The sequence below is a fragment of the Wyeomyia smithii genome, chromosome 3, assembly GCF_029784165.1.
Source record: "Wyeomyia smithii strain HCP4-BCI-WySm-NY-G18 chromosome 3, ASM2978416v1, whole genome shotgun sequence".
Taxonomy (NCBI): Eukaryota; Metazoa; Arthropoda; class Insecta; order Diptera; family Culicidae; genus Wyeomyia; species Wyeomyia smithii.
The window spans coordinates 67,863,702-67,886,694 of NC_073696.1; the positions used below are offsets into that span (position 1 = coordinate 67,863,702).

At 42.1% G+C, this 22,993-nt stretch overlaps 1 protein-coding gene across 2 annotated transcripts; it reads left to right on the forward strand.

Annotated features, from left to right (window-relative positions):
- The first annotated feature begins 1,851 nt into the window (after nt 1-1,851).
- On the forward strand, nt 1,852-22,621 carry LOC129730815 (pneumococcal serine-rich repeat protein-like). 2 transcript variants are annotated; one of them, XM_055690396.1, is made up of 6 exons: nt 1,852-2,014; nt 20,098-20,146; nt 20,297-20,317; nt 20,397-20,525; nt 20,588-22,331; nt 22,397-22,621. In XM_055690396.1, the coding sequence occupies exons 1-6, from the start codon at nt 1,963-1,965 to the stop codon at nt 22,550-22,552; spliced, it is 2,151 nt and encodes a 716-aa protein (XP_055546371.1). In that variant the 5' UTR covers nt 1,852-1,962; the 3' UTR covers nt 22,553-22,621. The 2 variants fall into 2 exon arrangements, with proteins under 2 accessions (XP_055546371.1, XP_055546372.1); XM_055690397.1 differs by lacking the exon at nt 20,297-20,317.
- Nucleotides 22,622-22,993: the final 372 nt, after the last annotated feature.

A 22,993-nucleotide genomic window follows, 5' to 3' on the forward strand; every position in this document is an offset into this window, starting at 1 on the left:
AAGTTTTTCTTCTATCTACAAAGATAAAAAAGTTATATACTTGATTGCATCGAAAATGTTGGTCACCCTAATTTTCGGTAATTTTTCAATATGCGTTTTATCATATGTAACAACTTTGTAGAAGAAAGTTTTTCTCTAAAATGTTGCTATAGAGCTCTAGACCCAAATTTCCCCCTAAATTTGGTTTCTGGAACATTGTGCAGTGGAAATTACATTGGTCTTGAAAGCAGGTTTTTCTGGTAGAAGTAGAGTTTTTAATCAATTATATTGGTAACTTTGTGCAACAGGATTAATCTTTTAATTATATTTTGCTATTTTGTTTGCTTAGAAACAAAAAAATCACAATGTATTTATTTGAATAAAAAAAAAAAAAAAAACAACTGCGACAATACTTCCCATGCATCCACAAATAGTGAAACCACGAGTTTAACTACTACTATCAACACCGTACTAACAACGCCATAACTACTATTACGGTCATTAACCAACACAGCGACAAGTTGTGATGACGAAAATTGCCTTAAATTTAAAATTTTAAACGAGATTAAACTTTGGTTTATGAAGTCTTTAAGTGTATATTAGGGTGGCAGCATAAATGGTCATGTCATGTCACCGACCATGCACGTTTTGTTTATTGACCTAAAAAATGATCTGTGTAAAATTTCAGCTCAAGCGGGCATGATTTAGAAGTGCCTCAAAATGTTCAAAGTTTTTATGTTTTGACCCTTGAAAATGGACATTCCTAATAAAAAATCTAGTTCAATATGCCTAATAAACATTAAAATGATTCGCCAAACCACATGTAAATCATTTTAATGTTTATTTTTTTGTTATCAAACATAATTTTCTATTGGATAAGTTAATTTTCGAGAGTCAAAACACTGAAATTTTGAGCGCTTTGAGGCACTAAATCATGTTTGATTGAGCTGAAATTTTGCAAAGAATATAATTTTGGGAAAAAAACAAAATTAACATGGTCGGTTCTTTGAATTCGATGATGATGTTTTTTCCATACATCGCATTGTCACCCTAGTGTATATTATTGTGATCTGAACAAACTAACCACGTTTCACCTTAGCTAAAATATCACGAAATATTTTGAGTCAGAGTTATGCAGCTTACGCAAAATGATCTTTTTTTCAATGTTTGTTTAAGCGATGGAATAAAGAATTGCATAGAAACTTCAGTACAATATGTACTTTCAATAAATTTCTTGCATCCAAAAAATGGTTCGATATTTAGGTTGGTAATCTCAAGCCACTCCATAAAATAAAACAGTATCTCCCTTCAAGGTCGCGCGACTGTTGTCGTCTACTTAAAACATCTTTGTCTGCCGTTATCAGAACAGATGACCAAGACCTACTAAGATGCCGTACAACTTCCTTACTGTCCTGTGCACTCTTCCACGTTTTGATCAAGGCGATCTAGCGCCGACGTTCGCCGTTCATCGACTTTTTCACGATTGTCCTCGTCCGATAAGTTTTTTTGTTCGTTGTAACTTGAAGTCAACAGTAACGATTTTGGTTTTGGGTTTCTCTGAAGATCATCATCGTTTTACTTCGAAGTGTTTGTTACAGTGTGAATTTTTGAGAACGGAACTAAACTCTGCCACAGCATACAGAAATCCTAAGTATGGAATCTCAGAAATGCCACCGTGCAGTTCCGAAAAATGCGATGCCCGACTAAGTAAAAACTCCAAACAACGGGCCGGGATATTTTGCATTGAATCCATTCCAGGAATATGCTAGCAAAGCGTACGACAGCCGCTAACCGAAAGGTCATCAGCTAGGGGTCAAATTCTATTTGATTATTTTACACGAGCTTGTGGCACTCCGAAGTTCTTATAAAGTGAACAGTTTTGTTTGGGCCGCATTACGAAGTGAACGTCAGTAGCGTTAATATTCAGGAGAAAAAGTTGCGAAAAGCTTTAGTGAATGAATTAAGTGGTTAACTACCGTAAAGATGCTCAAAATAGGATTTTTAATAGTGTTGATTGTCGGATCATGTTTAGCAGGTAAACTATTGTGCTTTTGGGAAAAAATTAGTTCGGTGTTTCCATGATAAACCAAAACAGTCACATGGAGTAGGATATTTGGGGGTAACGCACGTACTTTTCATGCACCCAAACGTGTGAGTGCATCTGGTGGTTAATATAAATTTGTGGACTCGATCTTCAAATTGAGTCACACGATTCCGATGAAGTCAGCCACGTTTTGTTTGGTAACCGCATGGGTTTTGCACTTTTGTTCGGCAGAACCCAATCATTTAGAGGCACCGCGATGGAAAACATTCGAGGATGCTCAAAACCAATGCGCAGAGTATCTGCAGATAACGCGAGAGACGCTGAACCGATACTCCCGGACAGGTTATCCGGATGAACCGAGCGTGCGAGTTCTCATTAACTGCATCCTGATAAGTGTTAACGCGTGGAACGAGACGGAGCAAACTGTGAAGGACTACGTTTACCGATGGTACTTCGTACCATCCGTCAACGCAGGAGATTGCATATAATTCATTTCTTTGCTATTATCGCTACTATGGGGCGATAAGCACCGAAAAGCAAATCGCTCCGTACACGGAGGAGGAAATTCTGCAGGTCTTAGTGGATACCATGAACATTATACCACATTCGCAAAAATCGCTTATAGATTACTGCCAGGGTCGGGTGCTGGAAGTTCCTGTGTACCCAGTTCTTGCTTACGCTTATACCGTTCGCATCGGCTGGTACAACAGAACAACGGGCATTGATTTACGAAAATTCTATGTCCAATTCGGGCAGCCGGAAATCCTAAGTTAAACAACCAAGCAGTGCGTGTTGGCCGTGGCAGGCCGGTACTGCAGTAAGCCGGCCCGGGTTTTCAATATGATTCTGAGATGTTTGGCCCGGTATATGCCGGTGATTAGAGTCGTTAGCACTAGTGCAACTAGGCTGGTGGGGCATCTCGCCACGTGCGGGGTCCAGCAGCCGGGGTGTAACAGTCTGCGCCAGTGAGCGGTGTTGTGAATTTTTATTGTTTCAATAAAAGGATCGTTTAATCTTGATTCATCGTAGTGGATTGCTTCAATTCATTGATCGATATGATTTTCGAAACTCTATAGGTATTAGAAAAAAAAATTAAAAAGTTCTGGGTTGGATATTCTTCTTAGAAATCTTCAATAGATTTTCCAATTGCTTATGTATTTTCCTGGTTCCATAAGTTATAACTCGTAAGAATTATATCGTAATCTCAGCATTGGAAGTACCATAATAGGGAAATTTCAACGGAACGATGAAAATCTGAAAATAAAAAAAATAAAATAAATTCGTATAAAAGTGTTATCAGCAGTAATATTCTTGAGACTTCGAGACGACGGAGAGTAAAGTCGAAGAAACTATCGCTAAAATGGTGTAAGTTTTGGTTTTACGTCTACACTTCATCCGAAAATAAAACTCGATGGTTTCTGCCAAGGAAGTTATCAATAAACGTCTCACTCTTTCCCATTGACGACGGAATCCAAACAGTTGAGAAAATAGAAATGGACCTACTAAAAATCAAACTACAGGGGTCACTTTTTACAATTATTAGAAAGGTTGTAAACGTTTCCCTAATGAAATTACAACCAGAATTACAAATCTGAGAGAAAATATGATTTTCTGATTCGTTATCATCTTAAAATATCAGCGGGAACCTGTCAGGGAGCCTCACCAGGAACCAGAGCTCTTGATTGAAAGAAATAATGGAGAGATTTATGATGATAAAATGTTACGAGGCCGATTATATTCGCGATAAGGACGAACCGTTACCCTGTTTTCATATCTAATTTCGCCCTAATCATGAAGTAGTCCAGAATTTCTCTTTTATCATAATCATTAGAAGATTATAGATAACATTTTTGCAGCGAAAACATGTGTATTTTGAAGTTTAACAAAAAACACGAATTAATCCACCGAGTGGTGTGACCTGCCATTTCTCATACATATAAAATGGCACAGTACTTTTGGTAAAGATGCCATTAGATTCGGTCCTTTTAACAACAACGTTGAGGGTCACTCCATGTGTTCTGGTAGCGGCGTCCGATATGATGCGTACCCTATCGGGCTGACGAGGGTTCATAACCACTCCGTATACCAAACGCGCTTAGGATTACTTACAACTCTTAGGTGTTGGCTTAAGAGCTTATCTCTTGTCTAAGTACTCGGAAGTCTGCCTTTCCAAGTTCGCTTGCAGCTTTGGATTCTTCGCAGGATCCACTCGAGGCAGAACAAACGGCGTTCAGTCATAGCATAACCGGATGGAAGCTCCACATCGTCGTAGCGCCATAACAGACCGGTTTCAAAATGGCCGTAGTCTCTCCGAATGGCAGTTCGGCTAAGAATTTCTTTCGCTCGCTGATCTTCCTAGGCTTCTGGTCCATATGACACAGCTACTTCCAAATTCTCTATTGCAAAATGATATTGTACGAGCTCATATAGATGTTTCGCATTCTCGTCCAAGTTCACGCAGATGTGTGATGTCGATGAGACCGAATTCATCGTTTTATTCCCGGTGCTACCGAAAACGATCCTTCCCAATCTAGTCTAGGCAGCCACAGCTCCGTTGGATTTTCCTCTACGACTCTTGAACACTACGGAAAGGCTTAGGTTTATCCAATCCGATCAGAACCCTAGGTACGGCCTGGTCATAACTTTTCACCGGCAATCCGGATAAGTAAGGATACCGTTGAGATTCTTGTAGTTTATAGTCAAAGAACATTCGTCAATGCAAATTTCCGACGGCTTTTATTTCCGAAAATCTCCAGGTTCATCTGACGAGATGCTTTATTTCCCACAGCCTTGTTCTCACTAGTCTCCAGCTTACGAACTTCTGCTGAAAAATGCGTGTTTATTTACGCCTTTTCTTCGGATCGGTGTTTATCGTTGCGCTTTGCTTGATGAGTTTCGTGATGGCTAAACTTCGTCTCTTCGCTGGTTGCTGAAGTCATCGTTTGCATGTAATCGCCGAAGGTTGCCAAGTCAACTGCTTCAAAACGCTGCTTGTAGGGTGCCCAATCCAGTCGGATGTTAGCTGGCTGTTTCTCCACCAATTCGAGCAAATTGATTTGCTGTCCTCAGATGCCCAACTAGATTCTGCACGGTGATGCCGGAATCGATCAATGTTTCTAAACGCTTTGGTTTAGGCGCTGGAACACCACGCACCTCGTTCAACATTGTCTGCCGTAGTTTTTCCGAACTCCCGAACAGTGTCTCCAAAGTTGACATGACTTGCGGTACAGATGATGGCAGCAATAAATTGCTCCAAACTGTCTCCAGTGCTCTACCTTTCAGGCACCTTTGCAATCGCACAAGGTTTTCCGTGCCACACATTTGAGTCGATTTCAAGTAGCTAGTCACGAATAATGGCCACTCTTCAAGGTTTCCTGTGAATACCGGCAGATCTTTAGGGACTACTTACCTGTTGTTGGAACTGATTCCAAGCATTTTGCTCTCGCCTAATAACGTACGCGGAGTTTCGTGGCTGATTCCATCCGTGTGGACTTTTGTCGACTTTTCTGATTCGTTTTCATCGCCGCCCTCGCTACCGACGCTCAACATGTTAGCATGGTTCGAAATCCACTGATTCACCTTTTTTATACTACTCATTCGGTGTCTACAGCTCTCCACGCTTCCACCGTCTTCTTCTTCTGCTTCCGCTAGCAAAATGGTGTATTTCTGCTCTAGAAACTTTTTCTCCAGCTCTGCTTTCTCCGCCATAGCCATCTCTTGACGTTCCTTCTTCAGTTGCTGTCTTTCCAACATCAGCTTTTCCTGCATGAATCACTAAAATATAATCGTAGTTTTGTTTTAATTTTAGCATTAAGCCGAATACTCTCAACACGTTATTAATCTTTATCTTTTAAACACTATTTAAGTAATTCTAAACTATAATTTATAAAGATTTTCATTCAAAAGACTTTTCGTCCATAAGTGATTCACTGTACGCATGGATTTGTTTTGACGATAAGCATTCTTCTTGAAAATAACAAACTACTCTAGCACATATCCATTTACACCCGTTGAAGTTTCTTTAAACAATAGAGAAGTCAACTAGATTATGGATTCCCTGTAGAAGATTTGTCTGAGCCGTTACCGGTTGTAACGTCTTTCGCAACTCTAGCCATCTCTGAGAAAAATGAGTGAGTTTGAAAAGTTGTACATACATACATACACACATACACGTATACAGGAAATGTCCAGCTCGCCTAACTGAGTCGAGGTGTATATGACATTCGGCCCTTTAGATCACTTTGGCATCTTTGGCTATAATTGTCTTGGAGAAAGGCAAAAAACCATTGCGAAAACATTATGTGAAAACTCGAAACTCGAGCGGAACGCGAAAATTCAGTGGAACGCAGCGGGAGGACGTTGGGTACCTCATCGATATTCAGCCGCTCCATCTCCTCCAACGATCGCTTCGAGTAGTGGGCCTATGCCAGAACACGGCGTCTTCGCCCTTATGGCATTTCTTGAGGCGCGACGCAACTTTCTGCAGGCACTTCTTACTATAATTCCCTCATTCACGGCAGGTGCGGAGTGAAAGAATGGGGGCTTAGACATCCCCGTGTCGCTGATTGTCAGCCACAGCAGCACCTTCTTGGCGAACTTGGTGTGTGTAATGAACTTTACCTCGGAGCTCACAAACTTCGTGGAGGAAGTAAAATACCAAGTGCCCTGCCAGTCGTTGCAATCAGGGTGAGACAGGTCTTGTTGTCCATCATCACCGCTAGGTCGCGATTTGCCGAAAAAATCGATTTGATCATCTTTTCCAGGCGTTACCGCTGCCTCATTGCCTTCTGCTCCGAGACCATTGGACGGGACTGCCGCTTCCTGACTCGCCGGGTACTTTTTTGACTGTTTGGCTAGTTGCTCCGACCTCGCGGCCAAGCGCACGCAGCGATGTAACCGCTTTTTCCTCGGGCTTTCTCTTCAGCACCCTTTGGAGCTTCTTGTCGCTCAGGTTCGTCAGCCGTCCGAAACCAGGCTTTATTTCGATGCTCTGATTGTTATCCTATAGTACCAAGACGTTGAGATTCCGAAACGACCGAATCAGGCGTCCACAAATTGTTGCACGATGTCCGTTTTCAAAGCAACGCTGTATCGTTCTTTGAACGCGCACACTTTTGAACGGAGTAGCTTCATTGTTTCCGCCATTAAGGTTAGAGTTCGATTGATAGAGCTGTCAAATTGTTTCTTTTGCTGCATGAGTGGTTTCATCAGTGCAATTCGCTGTTTTTGTCCATTTTTCAATGCAAACTTTATCACAGATTATTTTCGGAGTTATCTACATATAACAGTGATTTATTCGTTTCTGAGGTGTATTTTACTGTAGAACAGCTAAATACCACCTAATATGGGTATTTTCGGAATCGGGATGCGTTACTGACCTGCCGTGAGATAACAAAATGACGCAAATGCCGTTTTTTTAATATGGGGTTTTTATGACAATTCGTCCGTTATTCGAAGACCGATTTGTTGATTTCCTTTTAGATGTTACTTATTCATACGTTGCATAAAATCAATGAAAACAAAGTGGCACCAGTAGGCACCATTTTCATACAAAAGTGACGTATTAGAAACTGATCAAATGGATGTACGTCACAATGTCATATCACGGCAGTGACAGTTGTTTAGTTATGTGTATGATGTTATGGAACGAGGTGTAACGGTTTGATCAAGAAGTAGGCGCGTAAAGAAATTAGAACTTTTTTTGCTCTAGAGGGGTGAAGACGGAGCGTTGCGTAGCGATGACTAGTAACTTTTTCGTGTTTATCCATAAACCTGCCTTTTTAACCAACAACTCTGGAGTACTTCGTGATAAGGACGAATGTCTGAACGTAAACAAAACGAGTGAGAGATGATTTGTGCTTATGAAGTACAAGGGATATAACTCTCACTCTGTAGACACTTTAGACTATAGTACTACGGAATTGAAACCTTAATTGGAGCAATTCTCGCTGAAACCGTCCCACTGGTGACATGAGATCTTTCAAAAAGGATATTTTTATGTCTAAATGTTTGAAAGTAGCGCAAAAATGAGGAAACCACTTTGGTTAGTTCATATTGATGAACCCCTCGGGCACAAATCGGTTAACGGTTTTTACAAAAATTGATTTTTGAGCAATTCTTGACCTTTTTATTGATTTATTTCTCTTGAATTTGTCATTGAACCTCCTGCAACCAACACATCGTTTTCAAGAGGAATGATAGAACTTTCATTTGAAGTAGAAAAAAATTGGCCGCCATCTTGGATCTCGCCATCTTGGATTTCATCAGAAAAATGTGTTTTTGAGCAAGTTCGCAACCACCGATTTTAAGTTTTACATCACCATTGGAAAGCTGAGAAAAAATGCTTTAAAATACATTTAAAACATTAGGTGAGCATTGAGTTTACCTTGTCATTCTGGTCAGTTTTCAAAATCGACCTTCAAACAGTACAACGCATGACGTGCGGCCAATATCAAATCATGCTGAGGCTGTGGTTTGTGTCTGTGTGTAGTGTATTTGGGGGGCCATCCATGTTCCACGTGGACAGATTCTTAACACCCACAACTTCTCATATAAATTCTCAAAATTTTGTATGGACCGTGGACATCACACAGACTCCCCCCGTGGAATGTGGATGGTCCAATGCCTGTGTGACTTTGGGTCTGTTCACAAATTACGTAAAGCAAAAAATCGTATCTTTGATCACTTGTTTAGTGTTTAGTAATTAAACAAATTAATGTTAGATGTTGTTGTTGCTACTGTTATATATTGTTGTTTTCATGCATTAAACTACTATCAACAAACTTAGGTATGGTATATCAAGGTATAGTATGAATCAAGTATATCCCGAGTAATCTAGCGTAAATAAAGTAAGAGTAGAATCATCACTTTTTTGATCCCTAGCAAATTCTTATCGACAAAAAGGGTACGTTTGCTACCTCACGAAATTCAGTCAATTGATTAAAGGCTATTCAAAAATTACGGTGCGTGGGTGCACTTACTAGCTGTGAACTAGGAATACTGATTGTCCACACCATAAGCACACCACAGGCTCAGTATATTGCGTTGATTTGATATTGGACGCGCGTCATGCGTTGAACTGTTTGAAGCTCGATTTTGAAAAGTGACCAGAATAACAAGATGGGTGCTTATTACGGGAGTCACTTCACGGTGAAATATATTTCACTCTCACGCTCACATCACTTTTTTAGACCTATTCCCGATTCCACCTCAAGTGAGGTGACAAAAATCACCTCCGTGGAGTGAGATTGACAGTGAAGTGAAATTAAGAATAGGACAAGTGAAATGAGATTGTTTCCCAGCTCAAAAATGTATAAGTCTTAGAAAGTAGTTTTTTCCCGTTTTTTTAGATAACACCTGATCTTGACGTGTTCTGCATTTCTAAGACATTTCCGTGTTCTACGTGTTCTGCATTTCTAAGACAAATTTCCTGAACTAGTTTGCATTTTTTTCATCGGGCAAAAAAATGAAAAATTGACCGCTTTAAGGCACGGATCAAACTCTGATTCGCTTCGTTACTGAAGAATAAATCCAATATTTACCATTAGATCACAAATCAATCAACTTTAAGACTTATGGCAGCTTCGTGGAATCATTCCACCGTTCAAAATGGTCGTGAAATAATTCCACGCGAACCGTCGCTTTTCCGTTCTCACTTCACTGATATGACACTCATAATAACCCAGGTTCCACGGCAGATGTCACTTTGCGACGTTTTTCTCACCTACGTGAGTCCCGTAATAGGATTTTGTTCACTTCACTCTGATTTCAACGTGAAGTGACTCCCGTAATAAGCACCATAACCTCAATGCTCACCTAATATTTTGAATGTATCTTAAAGCATTTTTTCTCAGCTTTCCAATGGTGATGTCGGTGGTTGCGAACTTGCTCAAAAACACGTTTTTCTGATGAAATCCAAGATGGCGGCGAGATCCAAGATGGTGGCCAATTTTTTTCTACTTCAAATGAAAGCTCTATCATTCCTCTTGAAAACGATGTGTTGGTTGCAGGGGGTTCAATGACAAATTCAAGAGAAATAAATCAATAGAAACTAACCAAAGTGGTTTTCTCATTTTTCGCTATTTTCAATCATTTAGACATAAAAATATCCTTTTTGAAAGACCTCATGTCACCAGTGGGACGGTTTCAGCGAGAATTGCTCATTGGTAGAGTCCATCGCACTGATCCCCGTGGTTCTGTGGTTGTGATATCGGGTTCGATTTACGATCGAGTCGAGGATCTTTTCGAGCTGTAAATTTCCTCGACTCAGTACTGGGGCGCGATGTATCGTTGTAATTATCCTACACATGCAAAATTTGCCAAAACAATATCGATAACGAATTCTCTCAACTAATCTAGTTGATCGAGACCGCTATTACCCCAAGGCTAAGCGTGCGATATTGTTTTTTTCCATCGCACTGAATCTTTAAACGTCACTTTTTGATGGTAAAGCTTGCTTTATTCAGAACCCGGAACAAACCTCGCAGTTGGTTTGACCTAGGAAACATGTTGAGTAGTCAAAATGGAGTTGTTTTATTTTACTTTTAGAGAATATCATAAAAAAATTATTCTGTCAGTCATCGGATGAAATCGTGGATTTTTTTGGAATTCGTGCCATTACATGTGGTCCACCTCAGCGGCTAATTTATTCCAATTTCTTGGGCGGGTTGATATCCTTTGTGATGAAGTCTACCTTGTTGTCACAGTACTGGCAGCTTACCAAATCCGGCCGAAACTTAACCGGACCTCTGTGTCCCTTAATAAACTGTCGAACTCGCTTTTTGAGATACTCCCTGCTTGAACACCGTTAAGTCCATCATCTTGTTCTTGATAAAACCTTGGTTTTCTGTACACAGCTGCAAATTACTTTCCAGATAAGATAGTTTTCGTGCGAATTTATCACCAAAAACAAACCTAACCTAGGTGGGGACATCACTACTACGACGCACAGTGCAACGTTCCATGGACAAAAATCAAAAAAGTGGATTTCTTATTGAACCAATTCTATATGCTAATATGTTTTATGCATGAAACGCATCTACTGTTAAGTGGTTTCAACTATTCAAGTGACACGTTATTTTTAATAAAAAATTTTAGTTTTCAAATTAATTTTTTTTTCATTTTCTGTGCCGAACACGCATCAGTACTGGACGTGTTTGGTGATCGGTCCGATAGAGTATAAAACAAAAGACGTGTGAACAAGTGTTGGCATTGTTTGCCTGGTCGAGTGAAATAAATCCGGGTTCAAGGTCGTTCCTTTGTGCAACTGTTTCGCATCGTGACTGCCAGCTGGTGCGTAAGCCGATTTGGCTGCTGGCTGGATTGTGCTACAGCAGTGGACGAGACACAAAAGAGGAAAAAGAAGAAGCCATCAGTTGACAGTGCAGCTGTGTCGCTGTGAAGAGTGATCTCACACCCGGCTCGCTGCTGGTGGCTGTTTGGTGCTGCTGTATTGGTGCTGCTGGCTGTAACGGCTGCTACTTCGAACGATCGGACAACCAACCTTACTGGAAGGGAGAAATAAAAAGGTACGTGTTCTTGTCAGCGCTAGTGCGCTAAACATAGCGCGATGGATGTAGATCCCTCGCCTCCCGCGCCACCATCCCCGAACCCCTCTGACCCTGACCCTTCTGTTACCCCCTCCCCTGTTCATTCTTCAGTCCCCCCTCGCCCCAGGCTTTACCCAGACGGAGCCCAGGGCAGCTATACTGTTTATTTTCGGCCAAAGGCAGGACCGAAATCGAAAAAGTTGAACCTCTTGCAGATTTCTAAAGACCTGACGAAGGAGTACAAGGGCGTGACCGAAATTTCCAAGGTCCGGCCTAACAAGCTCCGTGTCGTGGTCGGTAACCTGAAAGAGGCCAACGATATAGCTTGCTCTGAGCTCTTCACACGCGAGTATCGCGTTTACATACCCGCACGAGACGTGGAGATCGACGGTGTCATAACCGATTCGAGTCTGTCCGTCGAGTGTATACTGCAAAGTGCCAAAGGGTGCTTTAAGAACAAAACGTGTCCCGAAGTAAAGGTGCTCGACTGCAAGCAATTGCGGTCAGCATCGATCATCGGTGGCAAAACAGTATACACTCCGTCAGACTCGTTTCGAGTTACGTTCGCCGGGTCTGCACTACCAAGCCACGTCTCGATCCACCGGGTTCGTCTCCCTGTGAGGCTCTACGTGCCCCGCGTCATGAACTGCCTGAATTGCAAGCAGTTAGGCCATACAGCCGCCTACTGCTGCAATAAGGCACGTTGTGGCAAGTGTGGGGAGTCTCATGCGGAAGATTCTTGCAGTGTTAACGCTGAAAAGTGTATTCACTGCGGAGAAAATCTGCATGAGCTCTCGACATGTGCGGTGTACATGCAGCGCAGGGATAAAATAAAACGGTCTCTCAAAGAGCGTTCAAAGCGTTCCTACGCTGACATGCTGAAGAAGACCGTTACCACTTCTCCCGTTACTTCGAACCCCTTCGATCTGTTGCCCTCTGAGGAAACCGATTCTGACGATTCACCAGCGGGAGCATCTTACACCAATCCTGGGGAGTCTAGAAAGAGGAAAAGTGTTTCCTCTCCTAAACTTCCCAGAAAAGGTCCTAAGATTTCTCAAAGTGAAATGAAGGTTACAAACAAACCAAACAGTGCTGCGGAAAAACCGAAGCAAACTCCTCCTGGGCTGGCAAATTTAAAGTCCCAGAAGGAGTTCCCAGCACTGCCAGGAACATCTAAAACCCCAGTTGCTCCTTTTACACTCCCAGTTGATGAAACAAACTCTGGATTAGTGAAATTTTCTGACATTGTGGACTGGATTTTTGAAACTTTCAATGTACCCGATCCAATTAAAATTTTTCTTACAGCATTCCTCCCAACAGTTAGATCATTTTTGAAGCAGTTGACTGCCCAATGGCCTCTCCTTGCAGCGATTGTATCCTTCGATGCCTAATTCAACTGCGTATATGAAGGATTCTATCTCTGTCTTACAGTGGAATTGTAGAAGTATTTTACCAAAAATTGATTCGTTTAAAGTTTTGATAAATAAAAACAAATGCGATGCATTTTCCCTTTGTGAAACTTGGCTTACTTCAAATATTGATCTCAACTTCCATGATTTTAATATTATTCGCCTTGATCGAGACACCCCATATGGAGGAGTACTTTTAGGGATTAAAAAGTGCTATTCTTTCTATCGTATTAACCTCCCCTCGATTCCAGGCATCGAAGTTGTCGCATGTCAAATGACAATACAAGGTAAAGAGCTTTGTATTGCCTCAATATATATTCCCCCCAGAGCACAGGTTGGGCAACGGCTGCTCTTTGATTTAATAGAACTTCTTCCCTCGCCACGTTTGATATTGGGAGACTTCAACTCTCATGGCGTGGCTTGGGGTTCCCCATACAATGATAACCGCTCCTCTTTAATCTATAACCTTTGCGATGACTTCGACATGACTATTTTAAACAACGGTGAAATGACACGTATCCCGAAACCTCCAGCGCGCCCAAGCGCTTTGGATCTATCCTTATGTTCGACGTCGCTACGGTTGGATTGCACATGGAAGGTAATCCTCGATCCTCACGGTAGCGACCATCTGCCTATTCTTATTTCAATTACTAACGGGTCAACTCGCATGCGACCAATTGACATTCCGTATGACCTCACACGAAATGTCGATTGGAAGTTATACGAGGAAATGATTTCAAAAGCGGTCGAGTCGATTCAACATCATTCACCACTTGAAGAATACAACCTCCTCGCGGGCTTGATTCTCGACGCCGCGTTGCAAGCCCAAACGAAGAAATATCCCGGCGTAACGATCAAAGAACGGCCTCCCACTCCGTGGTGGGACCAAGAGTGCTCCGATGTCTACACGCAAAGATCCGACGCGTTTAAGGCCTACCAGACGGGAGGTATACCTGGCGACTATTTACGGTATTCGGAGCTTGATACCAAGCTTAAAAGCTTGGCTAAAGCAAAGAAACGTGGATATTGGCGTCGGTTCGTGAACGAGACGTCGAGGGAGACATCGATGAGCACTCTTTGGAACACAGCCCGAAGAATGCGGAATCGCGTAACGGTCAACGAAAGCGAGGAGTCTTCAAGTAGGTGGATATTTGATTTCGCCAGGAAAGTATGTCCGGACTCTGTTCCTGAGCAAAATATTGTTCGCGATGCGTCTCCGGGCCACGACGCGATAGAATCACCTTTTACGATGGCAGAACTTTCAGTTGCCCTCCTGTCCTGTAACAATAACGCGCCTGGATTAGATAGAATCAAATTCAACTTGTTGAAGAATCTACCCGGCAATGCCAAGAGGCGCTTGTTGAACTTGTTCAATAAGTTCCTGGAGCAAAACATTGTACCGCAGGATTGGAGGCAAGTGAAGGTGATCGCCATCCAAAAACCAGGGAAACCAGCTTCTAATCACAACTCTTATAGGCCGATTGCAATGCTATCCTGTATCCGGAAATTGATGGAAAAAATGATACTCCGTCGTTTAGACCACTGGGTCGAATCAAATGGTCTACTATCAGAAACTCAATTTGGCTTCCGCCGTGCCAAAGGGACGAATGATTGTCTTGCGTTGCTTTCAACAGATATTCAGCTGGCGTATGCTCGTAAAGAACAAATGGCGTCTGCGTTCTTGGACATTAAGGGGGCTTTTGATTCCGTTTCTATTGACATTCTTTCGGGTAAACTTCACCGACAAGGATTTTCTCCAATTTTGAACAATTTTTTGCACAACTTGTTGTCCGAAAAGCACATGCATTTTACGCATGGCGATTTGGCAACTTTTCGCATTAGCTACATGGGTCTTCCCCAGGGCTCATGTTTAAGCCCCCTTCTTTACAACTTTTATGTAAATGACATCGACGAATGTCTGGCAAATTCATGCACGATAAGACAACTTGCAGACGACAGTGTAATCTCTGTTACAGGAGCCAAAGCTGCCGATTTGCAAGGACCATTGCAAGATACCTTGGACAATTTGTCTGCTTGGGCTTTACAGCTAGGTATCGAATTCTCTCCGGAGAAGACTGAGATAGTAGTTTTTTCTAGGAAGCATGAACCTGCTCAGCTTCAAACACAATTAATGGGTAAAACGATTTCTCAGGTTTTGGTACACAAATATCTTGGTGTCTGGTTCGACTCTAAAGGCACCTGGGGTTGTCACGTGAGGTATCTGATGAAAAAATGTCAACAAAGAGTGAATTTTCTTCGTACAATAACCGGACAATGGTGGGGAGCCCATCCAGGAGACCTTATAAGGCTTTACCAAACAACGATATTGTCTGTTATTGAATACGGGTGTTTCTGCTTCCGCTCCGCAGCAAACACACATTTGATCAAACTGGAGCGAATACAATATCGTTGTTTGCGTATCGCCTTAGGTTGCATGCAGTCGACCCATACGATGAGTTTGGAGGTTTTAGCTGGAGTACTACCATTGAAAAACCGCTTCTGGAGCCTGTCTTCTCGTATTCTAATCAAATGTGAGGTCTTGAACCGTCCCGTGATTGAAAATTTTGAAAGGTTAATCGAACTTAATTCTCAAACCCGTTTTATGACATTGTATTTCAATCACATGTCCCAAAATATTAACCCTTCTTCGAATATTCCAAATCGTGTCGACTTATCAAATACTTCTGATTCTACTGTGTTTTTCGATACATCCATGATAGAAGAAACTCGTGGAATCCCGGATCATTTACGCGTGCAGCAGATCCCTAAAATTTTTTCCAATAAATATCGAAACATCAACTGCAACAATATGTTCTACACTGACGGATCACTTCTTGATGGGTCCACTGGCTTCGGTATCTTCAATAACAATTTAACCGTCTCCCATAAGCTCGATAATCCTGCTTCTGTTTACGTCGCAGAATTAGCTGCAATTCAGTACACCCTAGGGATTATCGAAAAAATGCCCACGGACCATTATTTCATCTTTACGGACAGTCTCAGTTCCATTGAGGCTCTCCGATCGATGAAAGATGTTAAGCACTCTCCGTATTTCCTGGGGAAAATACGGGAACATCTGAGTGCTTTATCCGAAAAATCTACTCAGATTACCTTAGCGTGGGTCCCTTCTCACTGCTCGATACCGGGTAATGAGAAAGCGGACTCTTTGGCTAAGGTGGGCGCAACAAACGGTGATACTTATGAAAGACCAATTGCCTTTAATGAATTTTTCGCACTTGTACGTCAGAATACGATCATCAGTTGGCAAAATGCTTGGACCAGAGGGGAATTGGGAAGGTGGTTACATTCCATAATCCCCAAAGTATCGACGAACCCGTGGTTCAAGGGGTTGGATGTAGGTCGGGATTTCATTTGCGTGATGTCCCGGCTTATGTCCAATCACTATAGATTTGACGCGCTCCTCCGTCGTGTTGGGCTCGGGGAAAGTGGTATCTGTGCCTGTGGTGAAGGTTATCACGACATAGAGCATGTGGTTTGGTCATGCCCTGTACACCGTGACGCCAGGTCTAAATTAATAGCTTCCCTGCAGGCCGAGGGTAGACAGCCGGCTGTTCCTGTTCGTGATGTCTTGGCGAGCCGTGACCTATCCTACATGTCCCTTATATACGTTTTCCTGAAATCCATCCACGCCCCAGTCTAGTCCCGTTCCCCTCCGTCTACACCCAACAAAACGACAAGAACACGTTTGAACCTTAAGCACAAAACCAGCAACCAGACCCCGCACAACAGAACCAGGACCCAAGGACTACGAGCCTCTGTCCCAACTCACGACATCGTGGCTCAGCAGAACGAATCCATACATGCCATTCGACGATTATCAGACGACCATTGAACAACAAAACACTGATTGGAAATCCCATGCTAGTTTTAAGTTAGACTTAATTTCAGCTCGTAGTCGGCAGCGAGGATAAAAAATTTGCTTTAGTTTTTAAGTCATCAGATATAATTGGCGCCGTTAAACATTAAATTGTATTTGTGCCGTGTCAAATAAATGTTATGTGAAGAAAAAAAAAAAAAAAAATTAATTTTTCAATATACTCTATATCTTTCCAAGTTAAAACCAAAATGGCAACGGTAGAGGTATGTAACTACTACATTTCAAATGTTACTCTTAAGACATAACTTAGCGCATGTGGAAGCTAAAGGCTTCTTGGTCATGCTTCTTTATGCTTAGAGAAAAAAGATACTTTCGAGTTAAAATCGATCGACAAAAAAGTACCTAAAAGTACCTCTCTGAATTTCGCTTCTTCCTCTTATTTGGAATATCCTTGAAACTTTGGAAGCGATTGCCATTGCTCAAGTTTGCTCTTTCAACCGGAATTCGCATTTTCGAATGATACCTCTAGAACCAAGAGTGAGCAATTTATCGTACATCTGTCCCTAATTTTTATGTATAACACGTAATTTATGTGTAAAAAACATAAAAGACGCCTGGATTAATGATGTCTAAATGTTTTGCAACAGTACACCGTATATAAACATAATTAAAAGGGAATTAAACAAAAATATTAACAAAAAATAATTGTTATGGCGTTTAGGTCACTTTTCCATCGCCTAAAAATTATATGAATATGCTTTTCAAGCTTTTTATCTCTGAATGGATAATATTGTGGAAAATTTTCATTTTATGCTTCTGTACAAAATAATGGCGTTTGAGACATATTTGCGATAACGTATTTGACATTCGTCAATTATGCAAATAGTAGCTCTCATCGGTACTAAACATTTTTCGTGTCACACCAATTGAAAAATAATACTAGAATGGCTGTTTTGATTTTTGTCCCGCGTTCTCATACATTCAATGCACTGTGCGACGCTTGCTCTGATCCTTTCAGGTCATGGTCATTCGTTTTCGGAAACGTATGAGCGCACCATATGTATTTGATTTGGCGAATATCAGTGTTTATGCGATTATCAGAGCGGATCACGTCGGTTTCTCGATGTGAGTATGAAGGGTTATGTTCCTTCTTTCGTCTTCAATTAAGCACAACTTTCTTCAAATTTCTCGTATAAATATTAAACTTTTAGTACTGAGAGGCGAATAGTTTCCAAACAAATAACTGTTAAAACATTTCAAATCCGATCACTAGTGGCGCTACTTTACAGCTGATAACATTTCCGGATTCTAAATAAAGTAAGCTTTAGTCGAAAACGTTTTATTAAGCAGGCTGCGAACTCTGCCTGAAATCGAGCGACAGTTTTGGCAGCGCAGTCGTTTGAATAAAGGTGGAACTAGCGAACCTGCATATTGGAGAAATAACTAGGCACTCACCGCCGTACAATTTTGCATTGCCGTTATCCGTTTTGATGTTGACAGTTACCTTAACGGTGAGTGTCTTGGTGTCTCTCTGGTGTATAGGCTGACTAGGTAGAACTGACGCATAGTAGTGTGTGTGCGCCTATTTGATTTGACGCTTGTCATTTGTATGGGATCGATCCAGAGATGCCAGTCTTCTTGCTACAATGTTTTTGCCTTAGTGGAGCCTTCGTTTACGAATTAGACTTTGTGCTTTTTTCTGGTGGAGTAAAAATATGCGTAGCAGCATTTAGGGTATCGAACGTCTTCGTCAGTGGTTTTCTTCGGCAGTTTTTTTGCAGCAATCTTACGCAAAAAGGGGCCGAAGAAAACCACTGACGAAGACGTTCGATACCCTACCCGCTCTATTAAGAATTGTGAAAAAAATTCGTTTTTGCGATTGTTTTCTTCAAAATGGCTGATTCTACTGTTTGGAAAATCGTTTCACAATGCCGAACGAAAATCATCATCTCGCATTCCATCCAACGTAAATCTTAACAATGCACACATTTACTCACAAGACATCAACCTTTCCTTTATCCAGTTTACATCGGATGAAGTGAGGATTGCCATCGATAACCTCGACTCAAAAAAGGACCCGGAACTGAAGGCATTCTACTGCTCCTTTTTCTGAAAACATTCTGTGCTGAACTATCAGCTCCAAATGCATCATTGTTCAGCCAATCGCTACGTAAAAGGATGTTCCCGGCAATTTATGAAACTGCATCTGTCATTCCCATTTACAAGTCCGACAAAGGAAATCGGGTAAAAAACTACCGTGATGTTTCCATTCTGTGTTGTTCGGGCAAAGACATGGAGAAACTTGTACACAACGAGCTGTATACAGTCTCAGCATTTCCGACAGCCAGCACGGTTTTATGAGACATCGCTCTACTGCAACAAATTTGATGTGCTATGTTACCGCACTATCACGGAAAATGAAAAGGAGGAGGAAATTCGACGCGGTGTACGTTGATTTTGCGAAAGCGTTCGATACCGTTCCTCACTATCATGTCATTCTAGAACAGATTTTGGACTGGATTCTGTCATACTTATCCAGCCGCATCTCATATGTTGTAGTCAACTCAGCTCGATTCCGCTCAGTTTATATCATGCTGGCGTGCCCCAAGGTAGTGTCCTTGGACCACTGTTATTTAACATATACGTAAATGATTTGGACCTGCTCATATCCTTTTTCAAACTCTCGTTCGCTGATGACCTGAAAGTATATCGTGAAGTTGTGTCTACGGTTGACCGTTATGCCCTTCAGAAAGTCATCAACATTCTACTGATTTGGTGCGATGATAATGGTATGCGTGTCAACAGTACGAAAAGTGAAATCAATCTTCTACACGTTCTGCCAATCAAGTCATCACCAGGACATATCCTTCCTCGTCGTTTTCGGAACTATACTCTACTGGCTACCCGCTACCACAGAACCAACAATGAATACAACAATCCCTTGCACAAATGTATACAACAAATTCAGTTTTAACATGGATAGAAAAGTTTTCAATAACCGCATAAGTAGATTAGTTTATTCCCCGGGCAAAAAAAAATTGAGTATACATCAGCTTTTTTCATAGCCTTATTCCACACACTTACTGCAAGTGGTTTTCCTTACAATTAACTCCTGCTTTTACTCTAGCGGATGATGAATATAATTAGAGAATCCATTTTATGTTACAGTACGGAGCAGCCATGTTGAAACATCGAACTGAGCTTTTTTTCATCATTTGAACGAAATAGAATACCCTTAAATGTGGAATTAAAGTTGGTGTCGTCTCTTTTGAATTTCAGACGTTACATCCTGGAACGATGACCCCGCCGGACATAGTTTGAGTGATAAGTATGATCAGAGAGCTACAAAAACTTATGTTTCTTCATCTAGCTAATATCGGAAATATTTCTTTGCCGTTGCACGAAACTCATCGCATGACCTACCTATCATTTACATTCCTATGCCTTATGCCGCTGGATTTGTCTTCCACTCTTCCAGTTTGAACAATATCAAGGGATTGTAAGTACGATTGAGCGTTGTTTATGGGTAACCCTAGCGAAAATCAGTTGATAAACGAGCGTCTTCTTTATCGTTGCAGACATTTTTCACAGCACGACGCGTCGGTGAATGCGGCACGCAGAGGTGCAGCCGAAAGGTTAGCTAGAATTAGTAGCAGTGGGTCAGCAGGAGCTCCATGTGGAAGTACAATTTGCTACAGAAGTTCTGGGTGAGTTAATTATCACACTCAATTCATTGAGCCGAAATTTAAAAAAATAACATCTCTCACAGCTTTTCTGATAACAGCGATGCGGAAACTCTTGGTCAAGGTGTCGTTGGCTTCTCCAGTGGAAGCACAGGAGCTAGCTCCAGCAGCTCGAAATATCAGGCAAGTTCCCAGCACGAATCCGTTCAAAGTGCGGTTCCCGTCTATCCTGTGATTAGCGGTGGTAAATCCAGTTATGCGAGTTCTTCGCAACGTCACAGCGCGTCAAGTGTTAGTGCTGGTCAGCCGCTCAATTATGTTGCAGGAACAGATGGTATTAAAACCAGGTCCAACTTTGCCGCCAGCAGTGGGTCTTCGATAATACAACCAATTATTGCATCTGCTTACCCGATTGGTCAGGGTGTATCACATGATAGCTTTTCGGCTGCGAATCGTGACATTTCGGCTGGAGTTTACGCTGTTCCAGTCGATGTCAGTAACGCTCATAGAACGAGATCAAGCTTCGCCACTGCATCGGAAAGAGAATCCTCGTCAGTTGTTCAGCCAGTGCCGGTTTATAGCGCAGGTGAACAAGCGTCCAAATATGTCGCTTCTGGTAGACAGAGTGGATACCAACGATTAACTCCTTCAAACACTTACGTTGTATATGGTAAGCCCATACCTGTATACTCTGCAGTCGGTTCAAATCTCGAAAGTTCTGCCCGGTTCGCTAACAGCGACGGTGCTGTCTATACACCAGTACAAGTATACCCAGTGCGAACTTCCAGTCAACATTCATCCATGAATGAGCAACAACAACAGTCTTATACTTCTACCGCCACTACACCTCGGCCTCTGTATGTGAGTTCTTCGGATCAATCTTCTCAAACGGGCTCCAATTACCGGGCGTCTTCCAGTTATCGTCCAATCTATCAACCAGTCTACACAAACCGACTGTCAACATCAAATAAAGAAGAAGAAGATGAATACGAGGAAAATACCGGGCAAAGTGTTGTTCCTATCATTGCAGCTCCAGTGGTCAGCTCATCATCACAACAGCACGAAGAACGACATGAAGACTACAGTCGCAGAGGAAGCACCTACACTCCAGTTTCTGCGAACACAGGTTCAGCTGCTTCTCAGTACGCTGGCTATGACCAACGTCGCACAGCCTATGTACCGGTAGTGGGAGGATCAACGACATCAGCGGCGTCGCAATACTCGTCACAAGATCGACGTCAAGAGCAGAGAGCATCATTCGTTCCGGTAGCTCCATCGGCGGTTTCTTCGTCATCAGCTTCGAAGTATTCTGCGCACGAACATCGCCAACAGCAAGGTCAAGCGTATGTCCCTGTTGTTCCCGTGGGAGAAGCTGCTTCTTCATCAGCATCAAGATATTCCGCTCAGGAACGACATCAACAGCAGCTAGCTGGAGGTTCTTATTATCCAGTCGGTGGCACTAGTCAGGGTTCTCGTTATTCAGCATCCGAAGCGGCAAGTGCATTCAATCAACAACAGCAAGTTAGAGGTGGCGGCTTCGTACCATATCCGATTACTAACGATGCTTTGGGACAACGCTTCGGATCGGGTGGATATACCCTGGGTGACAACAATGACTTGGGAGAGCTAATGAGTGAATCGGAGCGGTTAGCAAGGTTACAAGCGAAAAACGCCTACAATGGAGCTGTTTCCGGCAGTTCAGCGATTGATACGGCGAATCGTTTCGCAGATGGCGATGGTGGTAGCAGTGCGGGTGTTGATACCAGCTCCGGCGCTTTCAAACGAACCAAATCGTGGTCGAGTAGCTCCAAGTGGGCCTCGGGACAGAAGGTAGCATGTGAACTGAGTCTTAAGTTACACATACTTAATTTAATCATTTCTATAATCTTTTCTAGTATGACGATGCGGGTAAGATCAAATCGTACAGTTCATTGTCGACGGCTGAGAGTGAGCAGCACAATATTGATGGAAAGAAAACTGGCTACAAAGCTGCCACCACCACGCTTGACGATGATGGAAAAGTTAGCACATATAGCCTACACACGCCGTAAAAGTTTTTAATATCTATTTAGTTGTTAAGTTGTTGGACTGAAATAAAAGTATAGATGCCATATATAAAATCTCAGTAGTGTCACTGTGTAGTTTTGAAGAATACCATGAAAGAGAACGTAATAAATAATGTTCATAACCGCTCAAAAAGCGCGCACGGGATTTCGGGTCGGGATATTTTGCTTGAATCCATTCCAGAAAACCACCAACTGCAAGGTCATCAACTAGGGGTCAAATTCTAGTATAAACAGTAGTGATTATTTCAGCACGAGTTCTTTCAAAGTGGACAGTTTTGATTAGGCCACATTACGCAGTGAACGTTAATATTTTGGAGAAACAGTTGGGAAGCACATTAGTGAATGAGTTGAGCCATTAATTAGAGTGAACATGCTCCAAATAGGATTTTCTATAGTGTTGAATGTTGGTTTGTGTCTAGCAGGTGA